At 44.3% G+C, this 24,926-nt stretch overlaps 5 protein-coding genes across 8 annotated transcripts in view; 3 read left to right on the top strand and 2 right to left on the bottom strand.

The window, feature by feature from the left end:
* The first annotated feature begins 2,606 nt into the window (after positions 1-2,606).
* Positions 2,607-5,824, top strand: LOC109466964 (tctex1 domain-containing protein 2-like). The gene is made up of 5 exons (XM_019764851.1): positions 2,607-2,787; positions 3,462-3,595; positions 5,036-5,105; positions 5,262-5,325; positions 5,717-5,824. The coding sequence occupies exons 1-5, from the start codon at positions 2,723-2,725 to the stop codon at positions 5,762-5,764; spliced, it is 381 nt and encodes a 126-aa protein (XP_019620410.1). The 5' UTR covers positions 2,607-2,722; the 3' UTR covers positions 5,765-5,824.
* A 1,246-nt stretch (positions 5,825-7,070) lies between these two features.
* Positions 7,071-12,175, bottom strand: LOC109466961 (dehydrogenase/reductase SDR family member 12-like). Of its 3 annotated transcripts, none has more exons than XM_019764845.1 (11): positions 11,870-12,175; positions 11,455-11,588; positions 11,135-11,217; positions 10,426-10,521; positions 9,911-9,992; positions 9,162-9,223; positions 8,665-8,772; positions 8,339-8,429; positions 7,655-7,792; positions 7,168-7,364; positions 7,071-7,125 (listed from the first exon to the last, which is right to left on the bottom strand). In XM_019764845.1, exons 1-10 carry the CDS (start codon positions 11,923-11,925, stop codon positions 7,252-7,254), a joined length of 963 nt encoding a protein of 320 aa, XP_019620404.1. In that variant the 5' UTR covers positions 11,926-12,175; the 3' UTR covers positions 7,071-7,125; positions 7,168-7,251. The 3 variants fall into 3 exon arrangements, with proteins under 3 accessions (XP_019620404.1, XP_019620406.1, XP_019620405.1); XM_019764847.1 differs by having other exon boundaries at positions 7,085-7,180; positions 7,265-7,364; XM_019764846.1 differs by lacking the exon at positions 7,071-7,125 and having other exon boundaries at positions 7,127-7,222; positions 7,265-7,364.
* Positions 12,176-12,477: 302 nt separating this feature from the next.
* Positions 12,478-15,198, top strand: LOC109466962 (AP-1 complex subunit sigma-2-like). Its single transcript, XM_019764848.1, has 5 exons — positions 12,478-12,587; positions 12,865-13,043; positions 13,527-13,635; positions 14,013-14,150; positions 14,810-15,198. Exons 1-5 carry the CDS (start codon positions 12,585-12,587, stop codon positions 14,855-14,857), a joined length of 477 nt encoding a protein of 158 aa, XP_019620407.1. The 5' UTR covers positions 12,478-12,584; the 3' UTR covers positions 14,858-15,198.
* Positions 15,199-15,412: 214 nt separating this feature from the next.
* Positions 15,413-24,006, bottom strand: LOC109466959 (GPALPP motifs-containing protein 1-like). Of its 2 annotated transcripts, XM_019764843.1 has the most exons (9): positions 23,932-24,006; positions 23,580-23,756; positions 22,945-23,118; positions 22,251-22,516; positions 21,607-21,774; positions 21,160-21,258; positions 20,223-20,282; positions 19,640-19,897; positions 15,413-15,668 (listed from the first exon to the last, which is right to left on the bottom strand). In XM_019764843.1, the coding sequence occupies exons 2-8, from the start codon at positions 23,731-23,733 to the stop codon at positions 19,742-19,744; spliced, it is 1,077 nt and encodes a 358-aa protein (XP_019620402.1). In that variant the 5' UTR covers positions 23,734-23,756; positions 23,932-24,006; the 3' UTR covers positions 15,413-15,668; positions 19,640-19,741. The 2 variants fall into 2 exon arrangements, with proteins under 2 accessions (XP_019620402.1, XP_019620403.1); XM_019764844.1 differs by lacking the exon at positions 23,932-24,006 and having other exon boundaries at positions 23,580-23,757.
* Positions 23,943-24,926, top strand: part of LOC109466963 (peptidyl-prolyl cis-trans isomerase NIMA-interacting 4-like) — a 2,328-nt gene continuing 1,344 nt past the window's right edge. The window contains exons 1-3 of the mRNA XM_019764850.1: positions 23,943-24,139; positions 24,300-24,346; positions 24,797-24,915. Coding sequence (XP_019620409.1) covers positions 24,034-24,139; positions 24,300-24,346; positions 24,797-24,915 — 272 coding nt within the window. The 5' untranslated portion in view covers positions 23,943-24,033. The remainder of the gene's footprint in view (positions 24,140-24,299; positions 24,347-24,796; positions 24,916-24,926) is intronic.

Genomic DNA, 24,926 nt, shown 5'->3' with positions numbered 1-24,926 from the left:
CCCCCCCAGCTAAAAGCCTGCTACTGGCCACCAGTACCAGCAAAGAAACTTGCAGCAGGAGGAACAGACATGACAAAGTTGCGGGGCTCAGGTGAAACCCGATCCACCCTGCCGGTGGAACAGGAGGGTGTCATATTTCACTGTGATTTATCCCCTGCCTGTCCTGTCCCGACTCCGCTGATATCAATAATGGAGGCGGGAGATTCTGTACGAGATGTCTGAGTCTGAGTCACTGGGAGAGAAATAAAAATGTCAGACTGTAACTGTTCATGTGTGTCAGGGAACAAACAGGCTGGTGGACCAGAACTGTATGTTTCAGTATAATCTGGAAAGACAAAGATAAATTGGAAAGGGTACAGAATTAAGCTGCAAGATTCTGTATGAACAACTCTGAAAGAGGTGCTAGTGTCATAACTGTGTGTCACGTAAAAACAGGCTGGTGGATCCTCTAACATCAACAATTCAACATACCTAAATCTGCTAGTCCCTGGAAATAATAACCCAAACTATAACCAGAACTGTGTGTTTCAGTATAATCCCCTTGGGAAATGAACATGCAATAAAGATTCATATAATCAAACAAGGATGTGTAAGCTGTCATCATCATGTGTACTGTAGAAAGTTTTGATATTGACTGTAACAACAATGCATTCCATTCAAATTTCAATAGCCTGAGACAAAACTAAGAGTCAGATATCTAACCCAAACCCTCCCCGTCAGGGCGGGAACACGTCCAGGTTAGTATTGATTAGGTGAGTGAAAGTGAGAAAGTGAAAGTGCAGGTCCATTGATGATGTGTCTGATAAACCCAGAAAAGACCCGGCAGGCTGCCAGGACTCACCTCCGATCTTCTCAAACTCCAGGTCACTGTCCTCCGAATCCATGTCTGCATCAGACGTCTGGCATGTGCTGGTGGTAATGCTGTCCTCTGACCTGTGACATCTGTCCTCTGACCTGTGACATCTGTCCTCTGACCTGTGACATTTGTCCTCTGACCTGTGACATTTGTCCTCTGACCTGTGACATCTGTCCTTTGACATGTGATATTTGGCCTCTGACCTGTTACATTTGTCCTCTGACCTATGACTGTTGTCCTCTGAGCTGTGATATCTGTCCTGTGGCCTATAATATTTGTCCTCTGACCTTAAAAGTTTTTCCTTTGACCAGCGGAATTTGTCTTTTGACCTCTGACATGTTGGATCACCCATCACTTTCTCACGGGCTGTCCTGCTCTCAGCCTTTCTGCTGGTCAGAGGTGAAAGGTCAGACTGCGGCCTGGTCGGAGGTGAAAGGTCAGACTGCGGCCTGGTCGGAGGTGAAAGGTCAGACTGTAACCTGGTCAGGTTCTCCATCTTTATCCGCTCAAACGGCTCAAACCTGGGCGCCTGGCGGAACCCACGGAGCAAAGCCTCCATCTACGGAACCTGCAGGGGACACAATGTTTCTCAACAACGTTTCACAATAAATAACTGTTACATCTTTATCTGCTCAAACCTGGGTGCCTGGAACCCGCGGAGCAATGCCTCCATCTACAGACCCTGCAGATGACAAGCACATGGCGACATTACTCAACAACAGCACACACAGCTCTGTACGGACAGCTCTGTGTCAGTTGTGCTGAATACTTGCAGTCAGACAGCAGCTATCAAACTTGATGAGACATTGTGACATTTTGACAGCTGCTGTGTAGAATGCCAGTCCAAGATTGTAAGGTTATAACTACATCGTAACCGTACTGCAATGCTCCAGCCTGTCCTATTACAGACGACCTGAACACTGCATGACTACCAACCTTGTGTAACCCCCAGCCTGTCCCAACCATAGCTGTTGCTTCCACAGAACTTTCCCACAAACCCAAATTTGTGTGTTATACCTCGGGTTCCTAGCTGCCACATCTGTCAGCCGGCAGCTCCGCACACTTACGACCGCCCGACCTCCCGCAAATGTCCGCTCGGTGTTCCATAATCAAATTCCATCGTGGAAAACTCGCACTTAGAAAATCAATAAAAACATCGGGATGTGCGCGGAATACTAAACTCAGCATCCGGCTAGCCTCCTTAGCAGGCTTATAGAACTGGGGGTTTGGTGGTCTTCGGCTGTTTTCTGATTAGCCCAGTTCTCAAAACGGGGGAAAGTTACAACCAAACCGGCTATGTGGACTATATGCAATCAGAAAATAGCACATAAAAGCTCTTAAAGACCCTTAAGACCCCCAAACCCCCAGTTTTTGGCATGCTATGGAGGCTAGAATCCGGCGCAAATATATTAAAAACAGCCCAGCTGTCAACATAAGCACCAGTACACTCTACGCTTTCTCGCCAATACACAACAAAAAATCGTCTGAAAATTTCCTCACCGTTATTTCCAGGCGTTTTTGTCGCTCAAACATTTGAGGTGGTCCTGACGTCCAAACCCCGAACAGACTGCCGCCATAGCCATTTAAAATCCCGTAACCTTTGACCCCAAACATGAAAATGTTTTCATAACAAAAGAATGACAATAACTGTAAAATATATACCTGTGAAGCATTTATTTTTATTTTCTGATTAGTTTCATTGTTATTAAAAAAAGATCTAAAGAGAACTTTACAAAAATGGTATCGAATATAAATTACCCACAATTCCCGTTGCCAGGGCGGCCATCTTGGATGCTTTCGGCGCTCGCAACTTAAAAAGTTTGTTAGGATTTTTCTTGATTTTATTCGCTGTTTGAGAGATTAGCGATGTCAGACGAGGAAACAGAGAAACAAGAGAATACATACGTCATTCGGCCGAATTTTCAGCACAAGTGAGTACCGGGTTTGTTAAAAATGTGTGTGAAAAAATGACCACGAACTGAGCATAACAGACTGTCACTGAAAATTTATCTTGCCTTTTAATTTATCCTCTGCAAGAATGATCCCATAGTTCTGTGTTGATTTATATCTGATTCATGACTTTTATAAATTTATCAATTCTCTCATTGTCTTACTTGTTTCTTTTCTACTTTAGTGTTGCCTTCATTTATTTCTCACTAAATATAACGGTCCAAACAACCCCAGCCATACCCAACATTTGCTTGGAGATTAGGGTTGTTGTGTGCAGGTTACCAGTATTGATTATCATTGATTATTGAGGTTCCGACCTGCGGCTGTAAAGGAATGTATCCACATCGTGCTGGTTATGTGTAGTTATTGATCATTAGTTATTGATTAATAGGTTCCGCCCAGCAGCAGTAAAAGAATGTATCCACATTAGTTATTGATTACTGGTTATTGATTATTGTTTATTGATGAGTGGTTATTGATTATTGATTAACAGGTTCCGCCCAGCAGCAGTGAAAGAATGTATCAACATCGTGCTGGTTATGTGTAGTTATTGGTTAATGATTATTGATTAATGGTTATTGATGAACAGGTTACACATGCTGGTTATGTGTAGTTATTGATTATTAGTTATTGATAAGTTGTTATTGATTGCTAGGTTCCGACCTGCAGCAGTAAAAGAATGTATCCACATCGTGCTGAATGAGGCCCTGACAGGGAAGGAGTACGATGGGGAGGAAACGGCAGAACTCTGTAAACATCTGTCCAACGAGATCAAGAAAAAACTTAAAGGTGAAACTTGGCTTCTTACATGGGCCAGGGGGCTGTAGTTCCCTTATAGGCAGGGGGTGGTGTATGTGAGTGTGACTGATTGTGAGAGAGATATAGTAACGGGGGGGGGGGGGCTCGTCACTGAATGACATCCAGTAAATTTCTAGCGGGGACCAATCAGAGGGCTGCTGAATAATTTGAATAATTTATCAAGGCCCACGGACGCGGTTCTTTCACTTGTAAAGTAGCCAATTACCACCGAGCCGGTGGCACACGATGGGCGAAAACATGTATTTCACACCCATTGTACGTCGACATAAAGCGCTTATACATTACAAACAGAATTTTCGAAGGACTGCCATTACTTTAGTTTGCAGCATGTGTATTGAGAACGAGTATCTTCACAGAAATGACAATGATAGATAATGTAACGCATATACATTATACAGCACAAAATAAAGAGTTACAGTAATGTAGTCGTCTTTGGCCGGGTATGGCAAGTTATAGTACGTACATGTATCGGTTCAATCTTTAACGGGTAAGTTGACAGCAACAAGCAAGATGCATAGGTTCTATTACTTTTGTAGCTCACTTGCGTCTAGATTTGGGATGAACCCATGTTACTTTTTCGCCGCAGTTTTTCATGTAGTGGTTACTTCGACAGCCTTTCCGCTGACACAAACATACTAGTTTGAGGTTCCACACTTCTTACAACGTTAGCGCTTGAAGTGGTGTTTTCCAAGTTTGTTGGTCTGGTGATGTTGTCTTTGTTGGCTTGTTGTCTGTCGTTTCCCTCCATTTTTATGTTTGGCGGCCCGTCTTCGATGGGTTGGGTTTGGTTCACAAATCTCGGCTTCGTTAAGATCCGTTCCTTCCCGTACGTAGTGATCGCTCCATTAGCGCTAGTGCAGCCACATTTGAATGTGTAAAACTTATTGTCTACAGTCCCGTTTTGATTCGTTCATCAAAGTAGATTTTACTAAGGTATGACTTTACTAACTGATTGTGGAAGTACTAGTACTTAGTACTGATGTAAACAAGAAACAATATACGCGCTCTGGTTGAGTTCATGGCATTTACATGAAACAAGGTGCTAATAGCCGCTAGTCGGTGACGCGTCAGCAGCCCTATGATTGGTCCCCGCTAGAAATCTACTGGATGTCATATAGTGTACACGGGGGGGGGGGGGGGGGGAATTGTAAAGAAACAACGAAGTTAGGGTTTCACTGCCAGGTTTGGAGTATAGAGTGTCTGATGAATTTGGGCTGGAGTATAGTGTACAGAGTTGCCAGTGCAGAGACACAGGAGTTGACCTGGGAGCAGCTGTAGCTGAATGACTTGTGCTCAACTGTACATGGACATACCCCAACCCCCATGATGATGATATACATTGTACGGTATAGAATAACAAGTTGTTATTGTTATATAGAATAACACAGTTTCTGTTCCCTCCTGTTCCAGAGCTGTCGTATGACAGGTACAAGTTTGTGGTGCAGGTGGTCATCGGAGAACAGAAGGGGGAAGGAGTCAAGTGAGTACATCCAACTCGTATTCTGGTTTACTTGGTATTACTATTAACAGATGCAGTGTAGATTCCTGAAAGTATACATGAACTGTGAAAGCTGTGATTGTGGAACTTCTTACCTCTCCCTGACCCTGTTCTCTCGTTCCCTCCATCCCTGCCCAGGATGGCCTGCAGAAGTTTTTGGGACGCCGACACAGACAACTACGCTCAGGACATCTTCATGAATGTAAGTCGTAACGATTCATTCTCTTCTTCTTTTCTTTCAATTTGACAGTGACCTTTAGCTGAAGATTCTGCTGCCTTTTTGCGGCTAATATGAGATGAGGGTTCGCTAGGCTTCCATCCAGGAAAGTAATGTAATTGCCTTTCCCAAGGGCACAAGATCGGTAATATGGCAGGGTTCGAACCCGGAACCTCTTGGTTCCGAGCTGAACGCTCTGCCATTACACCACATGACCCAATCTCTGATCTCCAAAATTTCTACATTAAAAGTATGGCTGGAGTAACAGTAGTAAATTCAACAGTTTTATAATCTTATATAGGAAAGGACTGTGTTTCAGACCAGCCTGATGGTGACTGACTGTTTGTTTGTTTGTTTGTTTGTTTGTTTGCTGCAGGACTCGTTGTTTTGTGTAGCAGCAGCCTTCGGAGTTTTCTACTACTGACCTAACGGCACCTTCCCATCATGCACCAGCAGCCTTCCCATCATGCACCAGCAGCCTTCCCATCATGCACCAGTGACCGTCCCATCATGCACCAGCGACCTTCGGTGTTTTCTACTACTGACCTAGCAGCACTTCCCATCATGCACCTGAAAACCGGACTAGCTCGTCCCAGGGACTTAACTGGACATGGATTATTTTTGTTATAACTTGTAGACACTAACTTGTCCCAAGCACGTTGGCAGAATGTACTGCATCTGCATGCAACAAGTGATGTATTGGCAGTATGTCTGTTTTAAGGTAGTATTTGTGTATTTAACTATGACATTCCGTAAATAGTTCTCAAATATTTTGTTGGAAAAAACATTGTCTGCAGTGGTCAAAATTCTGATGCAGCATTAACCAAACTTCCAACAAAAACCATGAAAAACCTGCTCGTGTTTTGCTCAGATGCAGTACCTTCTGCCAACATGCTGTTGTCTTTAAATCCATGAGGTGGAAAGTATTGTGATTAACAATGATATACTTGAGACTATGTCTTGTACATGGGAGGGGCACAGCAGGCTACTGTAGGCAGACTTGATATATACGAGTCCCATTCACACATGAAGAAAGTTACAACATCTGGGAATGCAGTTCTTATAGCTACATGTATGTTATGGTAGCTACCATTACTTCTCACAAGCTTCAAAAATGCAGCATTTGTGATAATGAATCAGCATATATTAGACAGTGTACTAACTTAAACAGAAGAGAATAACCTACTACAGACTTCCCTGACCCAATCAGAGTTAAGGTTTTGGGTCTGGTTTTAACTACAGAATATGTAAATAGTTTGTTTCTTTGTAGTTTAGAATACTTTACATTAAATATGTATGACAATCATCATGAGGAGAAAAAGTTATATTAAAGTAAAAAAGTTGCCCCTGAAGTTTTTCTTTCCTTCAATGTGTATTACAAAAACTAAATACTGAGGTATTGGTGCTGGGATAAATTACCTGAGAAATAATGGACTCTTCTATTTCATCACTGATTATTTAACAGCCTTAATTTTTTCCACTGGCAAAAACTGTCTCTGGTTTATGAAAAATATTCAAGCCCTGAGTGTCAATCCCTACACTGAGAACAACTAGAATAAAATGGTGAGATTTGGCACCGAACCGTATTTTGATTAATACTTAAATTTTGACCAATTTGAGTAACTTGTTCCAAAAGCTTACATCCTCAGACATGTTATACATCATTAACTGCTTGTACTGGTACAGCCCCCATCTCCAATCCACTGTGAGATAAAGTTCAGTTTGAATTCCGTGTGGTTTGATGCTGGAACTTCCATCAGAGACTATCAAACTTCGGTGTGAGACCTAAGATTTGAACCTGCGTGCGATCAGACTTCGGTGTGAGACCTAAGATTTGAACCTGCGTGCGATCAGACTTCGGTGTGAGACCTAAGATTTGAACCTGCGTGCGATCATACTTCGGTGTGAGACCTAAGATTTGAACCTGCGTGCGATCTCCTCCAACTGCTGCATGAGACCCGCGTCCTCCTGTTTGGTAGACTTGGTCCAGGCCAGGGGAAGGTGCTTGGAGGCCGCAGCCCTGTCTGGAAATACAAGTTTACAGGGTTCACAAATACAAATGATGTCATCCATAAAGTCACTATGGCCTTACATAGAACACCAGTGACTGTCTTTAGATACTGACCAGATCGCCCGTCATATACTGGATGACACCATATTCTTAGACCTCAAAACGATCATAACTGTTACTGCTCAAGTCCTCATATAGTTGGAAGACTTGTTCCGATTGTCTGAAGCTCTCACACCCACAGAGCTATAGATATAGATAAAACTGGACTAAACTGGAGTCTATGAGTGATTGACAGGTGCCCACCTTGGAAGAACAGCCCGCTTGGTTGACTAGTAACCGCCTCCGCCAGACAGAGCCAGACGAGGGTGTCGGCTCCTTGCTCCACGGAGCGCAGACGGCTTTTCATCTTCTGGTGGAAATCTGGCATCGACGTACGCACAGCTGAGGGACAAACACAAGCCAGTTCAGAGGTGTCTCAACACATCCACAGAGTCACCCGGACATTTTGTTTCACTTGACACTGTAAGGATTTTAGACACTGAACAAGACTACTTCTTGAGAGGGGTGAAGGAAGCCATATACATCAGGGCCCATCACCCTACATTGAACCGCGGCGGGGGCCGACATTGACGTACGCACAGCTGCGATACAAGGACACAACATGTTTTTTTAAAACTTAAGAATTACAAGTGAATCATTTGTATCTAATTTAAGAATAACAAGTGAATCATTTGACTGTATCTAATTTATGTTACCATCCAACAGTACAGACCCCCACACATATACAGCTGCATGTGTGGAAAACCTGAAAAACAGTTCTCTCATTGGGTGGGTAGCAGAAGTGTATTGTGGGATATTGTACAGGTGCATTGTGGGATACTGCACTGGTGGATTGTGGGATACTGACCTGGTGTGTCGGCCCAGCTCGGGTGGCAGGAAGAGAAGTGGATTGTGGGATACTGACCTGGTGCATTGTGGGATACTGACCTGGTGTGTCAGCCCAGCCCGGATGACAGGAGGAGAAGTGGATTGTGGGATACTGCTGGGCCCACTGCTCTGTCATGATGACCTGCTGCCTCTGCAGGACAAAAGGAAGAAACATGGCCACCTCCGTAACTATGTACAACAGCCGTCTGTCAAGGTCAGGCAAGGTCACAAATGTCTACAAACTCCAGAATCAAGCCTTATAATTTCATGGCTAATCAGAGGAGTAGCAGATGTTGTGTTCTAGTAACAACTCAGGTTGTATTACTGATGAAACAAGTAGCTTTTCCTTTAATCAGCATATATACCAGTTCGACCTTGAAACTGACCTTGTTCTGAGAGTACGCCATGGTTCCATCGAACGGTCTCATCTGTTCAAACTGCAGGTCTTTCGTGTTCAGCTTGGAAACCAGCATTCCTCCGGACGACACTGTGATCTGAGAGGAGCACAGATTGGTATTGTTCTTAACCACAACTGCACATAGTAACTTCTAACATATTGTCTTAACATCCGTGTCCATAATATCAGGGTCCATAATATTGCCACCTTGAGAAATAGTGTGCTTTAAGATATTTTTATTGCAACATACTTTTAGTATGCACTCCTGCACACCTCAAATGTACATACCTAGGGTATGTTGCAGTAAAAATATCTTTGGCACACTTTTTCTCAAGGTGGCAATATTATGGACACAGATGTGTACTTACCTAATGCACTCTTAGTGCTGTAGCAAGAGATAAACTTTACCCAAGCAATCTTCCATCTTGTATGAACATGTGATAGAGATGATTTTTAAAATTTCTACAGACAAGAGGACACACGCACCACTCGGGGATGCTCACTCTGGGACAGCAGGGGCAGCAGGCCTGTGGTCAGGATGTACGTCCCTGCAACACAGGAACAACTGTCAATCACACGTCAATCATGCATCTGTCAATCATCTGTCAGTCACCTGCAAGTCACCTGTCAGTCAACTGATGTGCAATCACGTCACAAGTTATTCATCTCTCTAACAGGGTATAATTAATACAACCTTCTCCATGTTGTCTAATGTCACCAAATGCAGTTGCTCTCAGATGAGGGCCTGCAAGGGGGGGTCCCGACAACACTCTACGCTGAATTCGGAAACCTCTCGATTACGCTTTACGATAAATTCCAAGTGGCTACAACGCATTACGTAGAATTAAAACGCCGAATACGCTCTACGCAAAAATATTAGAGTGGTCCGTCTACGCTCTACGTAGAATTAAAACGGCCGATTACCCTCTACGGAAAAGGGCTTCCCGGCCCCCTCAGATGTGCTCTGATCCAGCTGAAACAGTGTTGACTCCGTTGGCTTGGACATGTCTTCCATACGACAGATGGGAGAATTTCAAAGACCTACTGTATAATTATACTTACTACTAGTATTCATGGCCCTACAGGACAGAGGAATGGCTACTATTACTTGTCTAACCATGAAGACAAATTCGGTGCCAAGAGGCTGTTTCATCAGGGAGATTTAAGGTTGTGTAAGGGTGGATCAGCTACATACATGTACATTTTGTTATGAAGTTTCACTCATGGTTCCTTACCGAGAGTGTTGGTAGCAAAGTTGGCCTCCAGCCCGTCTGCCGAGACTTCCCGTGTGTTGATCATGCAGCCCGCGTTGTTCACCTGGGAAAACAACAGAAGGAGGTCCAAACAGTTAAAAGAAAGAATGGGACACCAAAAGTTGGCTCAAAATAAATACATGAACTTTATTTGGGTCTATAATGAGGGCTCTGTGAATAGTTCCATCAGGACACTGAGTAAAGAGACTCTTTTTACACAACCAAGTCTTTTATTCACAGCTGACGTTTCGGTGACCGTCTGTCACCTTCCTCAGGGCAATTCTGACTGGTTCACATTGCACTGCAGCACAGGTGTCGCTGCTATAGTAAGGGCTGTAGTAAAATGTTCTCATTGACTGAGTGAGTGAGTGAGTGAGTGAGTGAGTGAGTGAGTGAGTGAGTGAGTGAGTGAGTGAGTGAGTGAGTGAGTGAGTGAGTGGGTGAGTGAGTGAGTGAGTGAGTGGGTGAGTGAGCGAGTGAGTGAATGAGTAACTCACCAGCACATGGAGTTTCCCCTGCTCCTGACAGAAGCGCCCTGCGAAGTCGGCCACCTGCCGCGGCTGGGCCATGTCCAGGATGTGCAGGTGGACAAGCTGGACATGGGATATAAATTGTAATATATATAAAATGGGACTTTTGATCATTTGAACCCAAATGAAATGTTGACTTAGTGCTGATTTACTGTACCCAGTAACTTAATTAATATTATCATTTCTATGAGGTGTGTCTGATTAGAGACGTACAAATTAAGTGCATGTTGGCACACCTGTAATAAGCACCAGTTCTCACCTGGCTGACACCTGTTCCCACCTATGCTCACTTGGCTACACACCTGTGCTGCACACCTGTACTCATACACACACCTGTACTCATACACACACCTGTACTCATACACACACCTGTCCTCACCTGGCTGCCAGTTTTCTCCCTGATCTCGTTCAGTGCCTCCTCTCCTCGGGAAGGGCTCCTGCACACCTGTACACACCTGTACCCACATACACCTGTTCCCACCTGCTCTCACCTGGCTGCCTGTTCTCACCTGTACACACACACCTGTTCTCACCTGGCTGCCTGTTCTCACCTGTACACACACACCTGTTCCCACCTGCTCTCACCTGGCTGCCTGTTATCACCTGTACACACACACCTGTTCTCACCTGGCTGACACCTGTATGTTCACACCTGTACACACACACCTGTTCTCACCTGGCTGCCAGTTTTCTCCCTGATCTCGTTCAGAGCCTCCTCTCCTCGGGACGGGTTCCTGCACACCATGTGGACTGTTCCACCTGTAGGGAAGGGAGGGGGGGACAGGTTTAGATGAGTCAGTGAAGGTTAGACTTCCAGGTAATAAGATACGTCACAAAACAGTTACTCAAGCAGCTGGGTATGATTTTGGAAATGGTCAGACATTTCAGGTAGCTTTTTAGATGGTTCCTGCATACCATGTGGACAAGTGATTGAGAGATGTCGTTAAGGTAGGTTTCCCATGAGGCATTATGACGAGTGATTGACAGGTGTCATACCTCTCTTGGCGACCTCCTCAGCCGTTGCCTTGCCAATGCCGCTGTTGGCCCCGGTGATGAGGAACGTGCGACCTTTGACATCCACCTGCAGGTCACACGGGTCAAAGGTCTTGGCTGCAGCTGCATATCCTGAGCTAGGGTCAAGATGATATCGTATCAACAAGACTGCGAAGGAGGCTAGTATCAACATACAATTTCCCAAGCTATGGTACAGATCACTCAAGTGTCTCAGGTTAGGCTGTGAAAAAGGAAGTGTTGACAACATTTTCTTGGGTGCTTACTTGCGTGTGCATCTGTTTGACGAATTCATCAATTCAACTTGTTATGTTGTAGTACCAACATCATCATATAATTTTGAATCTCCACCACAGGTTTACAATAAAAGTAACCAACAATTTATAAACTGAAGACATACTTGGTGTATTCTCGCATCCCCTTGACGAACCACACAGCGTTCCGCCACAGCGACATGGCTAGGTGGGGAGGTGTGATGGTCAGATATTCTCTTGCCTACTACAAAAGGCTGGTTGAGATGGGAGTAGTTGTACTGTGTAGATGTAGAGTTGTAGATGGTTTCCCGCAGGCCCGAGCTTTCCTCTTTGTGCCTTCACTAGTCTAATTTAGTATTTACCTTGCCTACTACAAAAGGCTGGTTGAGCTGGGAGTACTTGTAAGTGCAGAGTGGATGGTCCTTGGGTTTCCCTCCGTGTGCCTGCGCTAGCCTACACGTTCCCGAGTTTATATCATCCCAGTTTGTATCACTTCCGGTCATGCTTACATAACACCGGCCGGCCGTTACACAACTTGGGCAGTGACGTAACATGTAAACAAACTCACGTGCATGCGCGGAACAGCCGAATATCGGGCGGTAACCTTGGCAACACGATCTTTTACACTGCTGTTACTCGAACACACATCGTTGATCAAGTCTGAGCACAAAATTTCCACAATAGGACACGAAAACAGGCGAAAATCATAGCCTATGTTATAACATACTCGTTTAGGGGGCGGGGTCGTCTGCTTGTGTATTCGTCATCAGAACGGCTGGAACGGGTGCACTCTCGTGTTGGATTGTGGGTAAATACGGCACTTCTCGTGACGTCAGAGGAAGTACACAACAGGTTGTCAAAATGGTGAGTTGTCCGATTTTTGCACTGATTTCTCAACGATTTAGGCTGTTTAAAACCCGATAAACGTACAGAATGCACAGGAAAATTATCTTGTGTGTTATTTCTGTGAAATCGGGCTGTCTACTGCCTGATTTGTGTCTGCTATGACCAGTTATACGTGAAGCTCAGTTCGAGTGGTGGGAGGGGGGCGGTGTGTGAGTGCCAGTTGTGATGATAATTTTTATGTTTCGTTCATAATATATAACTGCTGAGCCTCACGAGTGAATGTTTTCTGTTCCAGATGAAGTTTATGTTGTTGTTTAGCCGACAAGGCAAGGTGCGGCTGCAGCAGTGGTACTCCGCGACGCAGGAGAAAGAGAAGAAGAAGATCATGCGAGAACTCATCACCATCATCCTGGCCAGGAAACCCAAAATGTGCAGCTTCCTCGAGTGGAAGGAGTACAAAATTGTCTACAAAAGGTCGGAAACTTTTCCTTTTTTTCCTTCTTTTGAGGGGTGAATTTTGACTTGGATTTAAGTGTGGCATTGGGTTACATTATGTGGCAAAAACTTGTAGATGCCAGTCTTCCTAGAACTAGAAGTGTCTACAAAAGGTCAAAAACAGTTCCGTTTTCCCTGACTTGTCTTTTGGTTTCATTTATTGGTTTAGTTGTATCAACAACAGCATGACTGGCAGCCGTGACGTAATAATGCTCATTTGCAAATAACATGGAAGTGTGGTGTTGTATTACATGAATGTGTAGCAAGTTGCAGGACAAAAATTTGGAGATGCTGGTCACCATAAAACCATAAGTCATGTTTACGTGACATGAATGTGTTTGAGTGAGAATAAACAGCAGTAGTTTGTTAGGCTAGACCATGTAAAGGTAAATGTTTAATTCTGTACTCAGAGTATTTGCTTTGCGAAATGTTACCTTCCTACTTACCTTTCCTGTGTTGCAGATATGCGAGTCTGTATTTCTGCTGCGCAATCGAGAAGGGAGACAACGAACTTCTGACGTTAGAAATCATCCACAGATACGTGGAGCTGCTCGACAAGTACTTCGGCAGCGTGAGTTTATTTACTATTTATTTACTTATCTTGGATACACTTTCCTCCATAATATTAAATCATGTGAATCCATGATCCCATCAAAAATTGTTCCTTATAATGTCTATATCATAGACTGTAAAACAGGCACAACAATTGCTTTCCTGCTCTCTGATCTTGATACTTTCACTCTGTAGGTTTCTATGTACAATGTTCGATGACCTACAAGTTAATGCTCAATACAATGATCTGTTCTACCTTCAAAGTTATACTGTTGCTGGTGCACCTAGATTGTTGCTGGTGCTCCCAATTTTGGGGGTTGTGGTGAACTTGACTGTACTGACAGGTGTGTGAACTTGACATTAACTGTGTGTAAACTTGTCCGTACTTACTTACAGGTGTGTGAACTTGACATCATCTTCAACTTTGAGAAGGCGTACTTCATCCTGGATGAGCTGATGCTGGGAGGGGAGATCCAGGAAACCAGCAAGAAGAACTGTCTGAAGGCCATCGCAGCGCAGGACTTACTACAGGAGGTAAGGTCAACTAAACCCCCCCATACACACCCTTACCCTGCTCAGGACTTACTACAGGAGGTAAATATAACTAAACCCCCCCATACACACCCCACTCAGGACTTACTACAGGAGGTAAATATAACTAAACCCCCCCATACACACCCCACTCAGGACTTACTACAGGAGGTAAGCTCAACTAAACCCCCCCATACACACCCTTATCCTGCTCAGGACTTACAGGAGGTAAATTAACTCACTGCCCTAATCAGGCACCCCCTGTTGCATATAAAACTGTATGTGCTTTATCCAGAACTGCCCTCAAAAACGTTTCTGGATAGTCCACGAGTAGCCAGAACTGTAGCCAGCCTGGGGCAAATCTACGTTCTACAGAGACCATCCGTAACCATGTCTGATTCTAACCCAGTCAGGCACACAACCAGATAGGCACAGTTCTGAGTACAACTTTTTGCTGCTGAGAACTTGAAACAAAAGGCAGCCAATGCAAAATGTTTTTCTGTTGTCATGCTTTTTTCTTTTCACATCCACACCATGATCTGTGCTATCATTCCAACATGTAGGATGGCTAGTGTGATTATTTGATGCTTCTTTCCTCATACTTGCAAGGACAATGCCTTGAACTTGACAAGACCTTAAGACATTTCGGTTTTGCCTTGCAGGAAGCCGACGCGACCAGAAACGTCCTGGAAGAGATGGGTCTACCCTGAGGCATTCTGGGAACAAATCATTCATCAGGAGAAAGTTAGCTAGCGAGAAAAATAAATCAGAAATTGTTGTAATGTCATCATAATTATCGTCTGTGGTTTACAATTGTGGTGTTCGCTGAGTAATCATTCCAAGTCAGAAAAAAAATCCCTGCAATCAATTCAGCCTGATGTACATGTATCTTTACAACAAAATTCTGAATGTTTTGATTTTTTTACGACTAAACATGAGATTACTGTAACAAGTTGGCTATTGAATCAGATTTTACAAAAAGACTTGTTTAGACCCAAGTGATGAGTTGTCAGAACTGCCATGAAAAGGGAATAGTTTGTAGTACAAAAAACATGTACCAGACAGACATAGTTCCATCTTGATTACCTTAAATCCTACACAGGAAAATACACGTACATGTACATGGGAGTGAACTCACAGAGAGGGGAAAGTGCATTAAACTTTGCATCACAACTTCTTCAGTCTTGTGTTTATTTACAAGGTATAGACAGTAGTGAGGAATCATGTTAACTGCTACGTGTAGTAAGTTACTATATCAGTGGAGCTCGAGAACAAGTACAAAATGTCACTTCAACAACAATACAAAGAGATTAAGCACTGTCTGTACAGAATATACAAGTGTAGATATAGAAAATAGAGTGGGAAGTTCCTGTGGCTTCAGTGAAAGGGTGGCAGTGGGAAGAGAATGCTTTAACCAGTTTAGTTAGAAGGAAGTACCATGCCAGTAACTGCAGTACCATGTCAAACAGCTAAAGGAACTGTCGCCCCCCCCGAAAACTGCAGTTCCATGTCCAGCCACTACTTCTACTTCTACTTCTACTTGATACGGGACAAAGTGCCTCACGGCACATCACGTCCCGGGAAAGGAGGTGCAGCTGGTGTGGCAGGTGGTGGTGCGCAACAAAAATATACAAACAAATGAAAAATGATCTATAAATAATAAATTGCAAAAAGAAGAAACCGAAATGTGCAACTATATACAAAAGCCACACCAGAAAACAAAAATGACCCTACAGCTGGGTATTGGCGGAGAGGCCAAGGTGACTGGCCAATCCCGCCTTAAACGCATCAAGGGATGTGCAAGATATGAGTGTACCTGGTAGTGTGTTCCACTCGATGACGGTTCGAGGGAAATAACTGGCTCTGTATGCTTCTGTCTTGCATGGGATGGTGATGAAGCGTGAGTGATGTCCTCTTGTAATGTTTGTGTTTTTGGTGAGAATGTTGTGTATAGGAATGGCTACCATGTTATTTACTGCTTTATACATTAGGACAAGTCTGGCTTGCTGCCTGCGTTGATGCAGGGAAGGCCATCCAAGTGATCTCAGTGTATCTGTCATGCTTGTTGTTGGTCTGTAATCTCCAGTAACGAACCTAGCGGCTCGCTTCTGTACTGCCTCTACTTTGTCTTCAAGTTTGTTTGTCTGTGCATGTAGTCGCTTGTGAGGGCCCCAAACTGTCGAAGCATACTCCAGCTGGGGTCTCACAATTGAGGTGTATGCCTGGGCTCTGATTGCTCTGCTCGCCCCCCTCAGATTCCTCCTTAAGAAACCCAGAGTGCTGTTGGCTTTTCCTGTTATGTATTCAATGTGTGAGTTCCATTTTAAGTTGTGTGAGAGTATGATTCCAAGATACGGGTGCTGTGTGTTGATCTCAAGGGGCTCAGAGAACATTGTATACAGATGTTTTGGAGCTTTTTTAGACTTGTGTATATGGATAACGGAACATTTCTTCACATTAAAGCGCAATTGCCAGCGATCTGACCATCTGCATAGTAGATCAAGATCATTCTGTAATGTGTGATGATCCTCTTCCTTTACAATGGGGTGGTACAGTAAACAATCGTCGGCAAATAAACGTAGTTGTGATGTTATACCTTCATTAATGTCATTGATATATATTAAAAATAAGAGGGGACCTAGTACCGTGCCCTGGGGGACGCCTGACCTTACCTTCACAGGTTTAGACTTATCGCCATCGACAACAACCTGCTGGTATCGGTCTATCAGCCAGTTCTTTATCCACTGTAGTGTTTTGCCCCTTATGCCATAATATTCGAGTTTCTTGAGTAGCCGGGTATGCGGAACACTGTCAAAGGCCTTACTAAAATCAAGTATAGCCATGTCGATCTGGGTACCTCGGTCAAACCAGGAAAACAAACCGTGAAGTGTGGAAATGAGTTGTGATTCGCAGGAATGTTTGGCACGGAACCCATGTTGTGTTGGCAATAAGATGTTATGCTCTTCCAGGTGCTTCATGGTAGCTGTGAACAAGATGTGCTCCAGGAGTTTACAGCAAACACTGGTTAGCGAGACAGGCCTGTAGTTCGAAGGATCGCTTCTATCCCCTTTTTTAAAAATCGGGTGGATGAATGCTCCCCTCCAGTCCACAGGTACCTGCCCGCCCTCCAGTGATTGGTTAAATATGAAATGTAAAATAGTACTAAGCTCTTGAGCATGATCCTTTAGTACCCTGCAAGGTAGAAGGTCTGGTCCGGATGCTTTAACTGGGTTAATGCCGTCCAGCAGTTTGCGCACCCCTTCCAGTGTGACTTCAACTTGCGGCATGTCTTCATACGGGCTAGTTCCCAGGCTGGGTATATCACCTACATTTTCATTTGTGAACACAGAGTCATATTGCTGACTGAGGGCTTCTGCCTTCCCCTGCCCGTCAGCTACAAGGTTATTGTTATGAACAAGGGGTGCAACCCCTGAGGCGGACTGTTTTTTGCTTTTAATGTAAGACCAGAATTTCTTAGGATTTGCCAGGGCTTCATCCAGTATCTCTTTTAGGTACTCATTATGTGCTTTCTTGATCCTTTGTTTGACTTCTCTACGGTAGTTCTTAAAATTTATCCAGTCCTGCTCAAGCATTGACTCTTTTGCTCTTTTGTATATCTTCTTCTTCTTTTTAATTGCTCGTTTGAGGTCTGCACTGACCCATGGACAGTGCTGTCGGCCAGACAGTTTTTTCTGTGGAACATGTTTTGCTATTTGATGTTTGAGGCCCTCTGTGAAATACTGCCAGTTTTGTTCGACGGTGAAATTTGAAGGCTTTCTATCGAAGAACTGTTTTTCCAACTGTTGCAGCCCTTTAGTGAATTCAGTTTTATTTGCTTTTTTGTACATGTGAACCGTTCGTGGCTTCATCTTGTTAGTCCTAATACTAGTGTTAATATTTACCCTCACTGCCTCATGATCACTAATGCCCGGGATGGTGCAGACCCCATCAACAAGCTCTGGGTTTGACATCAAAGCCAAGTCCAGGATGTTGGTGCCTCGTGTTGGAGTGTGTACCACCTGTGTAAGGTTGGAACTCTGGATAGCCTCCAAGAATGTATTATTGATCCCCATTCCATATTGCGGGGAGGGACCAATAAAAGCCGAGTCTGTACTCCAGCTTATGCCAGGTAAGTTAAAGTCTCCAAAGAGTGCAATATTGGGAAGGAAGGATTTACCTGAGATGTTATTTATTGAAGTTGTTAATTCATCCATATACTGAGCGCCAGAATTTGGTGGTCTATAGGCTGAGCCTATGTACAAGGGCCGAGACCCTACCTGTTGGATGGTAGCCCACACAATTTCCGCATTTGTAGAGTCAGGTACAGGCAAGGATACTAGGGAGGATTTGATTGCTATAAATACACCTCCTCCCTGGCTGTTTCGGTCCTTGCGGTAGATATCAAAGCCTGTTGGAAATATTTCCCCATTCCCTATGTCAGGGTTGAGGTGTGACTCATTTCCACAAATAATGTCAGGATCTTCAGTATCAATCATGGCTTGGAGGAGGGCATTTTTGCCTGCTCCTCTGATACTCCTACAATTCAAAGATATGACTTGTAACTTATGTGGAGTGTTCTTACCTTTACCTGTCTTTTGTGGGGGGTAAGGGGATGAAGTAGCTGTGGGGTTGAAGGAGGATATACTGTCATTAAGTGAGTCCTCAGGTGTTGTCCATGATGGGTTATTCCTGGTTTGGCATGAGCTTGGGTTCTGGGGGGTATAGTCATTACTGTCTGTGTCCAGGTCAGAGAGAGGTCTGTAAAAAGACCCATCTGTGTCGTGGATCCAGGAATTCTGATCAAACAAACTACTAGTAAAACTAGGGATGCCACACTTGTTACAGATCCATGTGCACGAGGAATTTTGGTAGTACCTGTACATTTTATCACCAACGCCACAGCACTTTATGTGAACCCATTGCTCACAACTATCACATTGTAAAGCTCTGTGGTTAGTGGCCACGGCGCGCCCGCACCCACTGCACGGGAATTTAACTGGTCCCGGGTTACTGTGAACATCGCCAGATAGAATTAGGATGGCCAGCAGAAAACCAGTAGGGCCCCTAAACCCCAGCGGTACCGCCGCCCCGTGACGGATACTAAATTTAGAACTGAGTGGCGTAATCAGCGTGGACAACCCCAGGCCAGGTAGGCTAGGCGCCGAAGAAACATTAGACATGAATTGGCGATATCCGGCAAACACTAACGCGCACAATAACAAGCAGCATGAGAAATCAACATGGCCGCCGCGACGCAACATGGCTGCACGTGTGTTACAGTTTATACTAACAGCTTATAATTCTCCAATAACACTGTTGGAAATATTGCAGTGACTTCTAGAGATGTCTTTACTTGTTACCCAGCTGATGAGTGAGCTGTGGGGTCCAACTGCCCACAAATACAGACAAAATACAGCGAAAAATTTGCGTATAGTTACGGAGCTTGAAACACCACCACCCGCTGCCACCGCTGACCTCTGACCTCTGCACTAGAGGGACTGCAGTTCCATGTCAAGCCAATACAGGATCTACCCTTCAGAATACTGCAGTTCCATGTCCAGCCACTAGAGGGACTGCAGTACCGTGTCCAGTCACTAGAGGAACTGCTGTCCACCGCTGGAGAACCTGTCGTTGAGTTGACGTGAGTTTTTGATGAGTTGTCGTCTTTTGGCAGCGTCCAGTTGACCTGCGCCGAGGTCAAGGTCGCGGTCAAAAGGTCGTCTCTCCTTGGGCTCGTCTCCGGCCTCCTCCTGGTGTCAACAAACACAGTCAACATAAACATAAACATGACCACATAAACATAAACAAGAGCACAGTCTGATACAGAAATTCTTGATTTTTTCTTGGTACTTTTATGTTCACGGTTTTCACGATCACTTCAATTTCATGAACTATCATTGTTATCAAATTGTTTTTCTTTCTTCTCCCTATCTTCTACTACTGGGAATTTCAAGTTCGTTTTCCTCAGACCATGAAATTATGCTACTATCAAGACAGAGTGAAATTACATTGTATATCTGTGAATGACTCACAGCCTTGTTTGTTTGTTTGTTTTATCAAGAACATGAAACTCACAGCCTTGCGTTTCCGGGCCTTCTGGTGCTGATCTAACAGGGATGAACTTCGCTTCTTCTCCTGGAAGAACAAACGTCTCGGGTTAGCACATTCATGCACAAAGCTGTACCCTCTGTACCCTGTACATGTTACCTGTAGCACATTTATTCACAAATACATGTACATGTAATAGATATCTGTGCTCTTGAAACACCTTTAACATATAGCACATTTCTAGTACGTCGACTTATACAAAAAGGAACTTGCAGCAGTGAGGGACACTATAGACTTTTAAAAAATCTGAAGGACACTATAGACTTTTATAAAAAAAATTCTATTGCCTCCTTGTACTTGTATCCTAAAGTTGTTCCACTCAATTATTGTCTATATTTTAATGTGTTATCGATATTTTATACAATACGTCATTATCGGATATACTTCTTTTAACGCTAAAATGTTACAATTGTTAATATTGTTAATATGAATGTACATGTAATTTACAACACAATTCAGGCTGTTTCAGCCTGCAATGTTGTTTTGATGAATAAAGTTCAAAGTTCAAAATAAATCTGTACCCTTAACATTACCGGTGCAAGGCCAAGTGGGTAGTGTGCTCGCCTTGCATTCGGTAGGTCGTGAGTTCGATCCCCGGCCGAGCCATACCAAAGACTTTAAAAATGGTACATACTGCTTTCTCTGCTTAGCAGTCAGCACTTGGGAAAGAGAATGGGAGTTGAACACACACCACTACCAGTGGACTAGCCACCTGCTGTAGTGATTGCACAATTGTGTGGCCCAAGGGCTACTGAACCAGAGATGGGCGCCGCCCTATGCACCACCTGGTGCGGGCAGGACTTTAACTAACCCTCAACATTAAAGCATCTCATATTTCACACAAAACCCACAGTAAGTCAGCACATGTACAAGCTGAACTGTCGGAGTGCAGATAGAACCTTACATTGTAGGTAGCGACTTGATCCCGTAACCTGATATCCCTCTCCGCGGCCGCGAGGTCCGACGGTTTCACCGGCTTCTGTTTGGTGTCGTCTTTCCCTTTCTACAAAGCAACCATAACAAAACCATGTAAAAAAACAATAACAAACCATCTCAAAAAACATTTGTTTTCAGTGGGTGAACCAGTGCACCCTAATATTTTCGAAGCTATACATATGCAAAGGTATTATTAAATGTATACTGGTATACAGCATATTCTTGACATCTAAGTGTCAGAAAAGTAATAAAATCTTTGTTGATTAAGATTACTAGTATTTGATATGTTGCACCCCCAAATTTTTTTGTGCACCCAATTCTTTACGTTGGCTGCACCAGTGCATTTATTCTCAAAAATAAATTTCGAGGCCTGATGAGTGATTAACTAATTGATTAATGAGGAGTATATCCTGACCGCTGCCTTCCTGGCCTTATCGGCCGGTGTGTCTGTCCACACGGACCGGTCTCCCATCTCTGGAGCAGCCGTCCGCCGGAACGTTCTCGGTCCGAGTCCAAAACTCTTCATCTCCGGGGGCAACTCCAGCATCCACTCTTCTCGTTCCTTAGCAACAGGACCCTGGTTCTGTAAACAAACAAACATGTTCCTTAGCAACAGGACCCTGGTTCTGTAAACAAACAACAATAAACAACATGTTCCTTAGCAACAGGACCCTGGTTCTGTAAACAACAATAAACAACATGTTCCTTAGCAACAGGACCCTGGTTCTGTAAACAAACAACAATAAACAACATGTTCCTTAGCAACAGGACCCTGGTTCTGTAAACAAACAAATAACAATAAACAACATCCATGCTTCTTGTTCCTTAGCAACAGGATTCTGGTTCTGTAAACAAACAATAACAAGTCCGTCAAGTCGACACACCCCGGCATTCAAATTCTGTCTGTAATTGTTTTGTTATCTCACAACTTGGCCCAGTTCTTACTTTAATCTTCTTCCTGCTGCCTGACCCCATAACCAATACCAAGTTGGTGCCAATTCTGTGAGCCATGTACAGACAAGGAGCTACATCGCATAAAAAAACCCTGTTCTGTCTGACCTTGCCCTCCAGTTTGTCCTTCATGGCCTGAGCTCTCTTCTCAAACTGTTCCGCCACAGATATCCCAGCATCCTCCTCTCCTGATGGGGGCAGCATCGGGCCAATCATCGCATCATCATCATCATCATCATCATCATCATACCCAGCAGGCATTGCAGCAGCGGCCTGCAGGTCATCGCCCTCTGACCTGCTGAACCCAGGCGGCAGGGCTGGACCAATCACAGACCGCGACGGGCACGGCTCTGGGGAGGAGCTCCTCTTGAAACCTGGGAACAAGAAGGGGTTGCTTTAATATTCTAGTAGTAGATTTTTTGTAGTACATTCTCGATGAAGAGTCTTTGAGAAAAACACAGGGTTATTTCAAAAATTTGTAAAGGAGCACATCAGCAAAATGTACTGCACCTGCGCAGAACCCTGTATTTTCACATGGTTTTCGTTGGATGTTTGATGAACATTGCATCAGAATTTTGCCTCTTGCAGCAGATATCTTTTCCGACATAACATTTAGAAACTACAGACGGGATGTTAACCGTATATGCGTGAATACAACCTCATGTGAGACGTTCTGCCAAAGTGCTATGCACAATACATTACAGGTTTGGTGCAGGTGCAGTACGTTCTGCCGACGTGCTTTGTAAAGTATACGTTATTATCCTGGGAATGAGATGCTAGCAATCTTGGGAAGGAGACTGACCTGGTGGGAGGGCGGGGCCACAGAACTCCTGCCTGTCCTCTGACCTCTGACCTGCCCTGTCATCATCATCATCATCATCATCACTGCTGCCCTGGTGACTGGCAAACCCTGGAGGGAGGGCTGGACCAATCACAGCATTCGACTGATGGGGCTTTGGCGAAGACCGTTGGAAACCTGCTGGGGAAACATGGAGGTTTTCTATTCACGACTATTGGTTGTTGAAAGGAAGAATAACTTTCCTGTTATCACATAGAATGACCAGGAGAAACTCAAATCAATCGAAACCTCAGACTAATCCTATAACGTTATTTACTGACACATTCAACCTTGTTTCACTGGCAAATTCACTCGTTCATTCAGATTAATGTGTACTACCAAGGACATTATACACAATGTCTCTGGTACTACCAAGGACATTATACACACTTGTACAATGTCTCTGGTACTACTAAGTAACTTTTATTCTACGCAAAGAAATCTTGTTCCCTCAGTAGAGAGGGCTGCTACCTTACAGCTACACGATGCCTGTGGAAACATGTGGAAACCGACTGGAGTACGCAAATTTTCGTAACAACAACAAAGAGGGGAGGGGGGCACAGACGACATGGAACCGTCCTAAGTACTTTATACATCACCTGGCGGCATGGCGGGCCCGAACACGTCCGTCTGTCTGTCCGTGCGCCCTTTCCCGTCCGTCTGTCTGTCCGTGCGTTCTCTCCCGCCCTCTTCATCGCTGTCGTCTGCAGATTTTCTGAATCCCGGAGGCAAAACAGGACCGATCTCCGCCATCTTGGACGAGTACAAAACCCAGCCTCAATGGGGAGATGGAAAATCTCATTGGAGAACTAAAACATTTTATGCAAATATATTCACACTTTAGTTCTGTCTAAATAATACTACTACTTTCTTTTATATAGTAGATATCATAATATACATTTGTTTGCAAGCATATTGACATAAAAGCTGACGCAATATTTGTAAGCCTCCCTTATTGTAATAGAATATCCCACATGTCATAGGTTACCGTCCCACGTTAGCAGAGTTTCCTTCAGTGTAAAATCGCGCAATTTTCTGTGAGAAACCATCAAAATGCCTCCTAAAAAAGGCGGGAAAGACGGCGGCAAAGGAGGCGGGAAGGGAGGCGGCGGCGGAGGAAAGGGCGGGAAGGGGAAGGGGGGCGGAGCCGCCGCAGAAGGTGAATTAGGAAAGAAAATATTTTGTGCAGTTCTTGCCAAACGACTTGTCTCAAATTCAACACAGTTACATGCATGATATATAAATATTTGTAGCTGAGCATTTTTCCTGTATGACTTTCTGTGCAAGAATTCTGAAGCCTGTACATGTGTTCTGCGCAGGCGCGAGCGGAGACAGTAAGCAGTCGAAAGGAGGAACCTCCGTGAAGGTAAACACACTAGGGGTGTGGGGAGGGGGGCGTCAGCCTGCCAAGGTGTGGGGTGGTATGACTGGTATGGTGTTACTCTCCAAGCAGAGCTCTTAGTCTTATAAGTTATAGTTGAACTTTTCTCTGTACCTGAACACTTGTACCTGTACAATCCTGTATGTTCTCTTCCCAAGGTGCAGCACATCCTTACCTTTGAGAAGCAGTCATATACTTACCTGTACCTGAACACCTGTAGTCGTTGTTTTTCCTTGTTTAACATCTGTTATGTCGCTAGACATGGTCTCTAGGTGCTCAGTTTTACGCTTGGTTCAGTTCAGAGTCATTTGTCTCTCAAGGTATTAACACTTGGTGAGTTGTGATTGTGTGATGCTGGGAGTGTTTCTAAGAGAGCACCTGTACCTGTAGTGTAACACCTGTACCTGTAACACCTGTACCTGTTTGTTCCCCCAGGTGCGGCACATCCTGTGTGAGAAACAGTCCCGGGCGCTGGAAGCCATTGAAAAGCTTCAGGCTGGGATGAAGTTTAACGAGGTGGCAGCTCAGTACAGCGAAGACAAGGCTAAACAGGGGTAGGTACGGG

This window comes from Branchiostoma belcheri, unplaced genomic scaffold (assembly GCF_001625305.1).
Source record: "Branchiostoma belcheri isolate BF01 breed outbred unplaced genomic scaffold, Haploidv18h27 scaffold172, whole genome shotgun sequence".
Lineage (NCBI taxonomy): Eukaryota > Metazoa > Chordata > Leptocardii > Amphioxiformes > Branchiostomatidae > Branchiostoma > Branchiostoma belcheri.
This window is presented reverse-complemented; position numbering and strand designations above follow the sequence as displayed.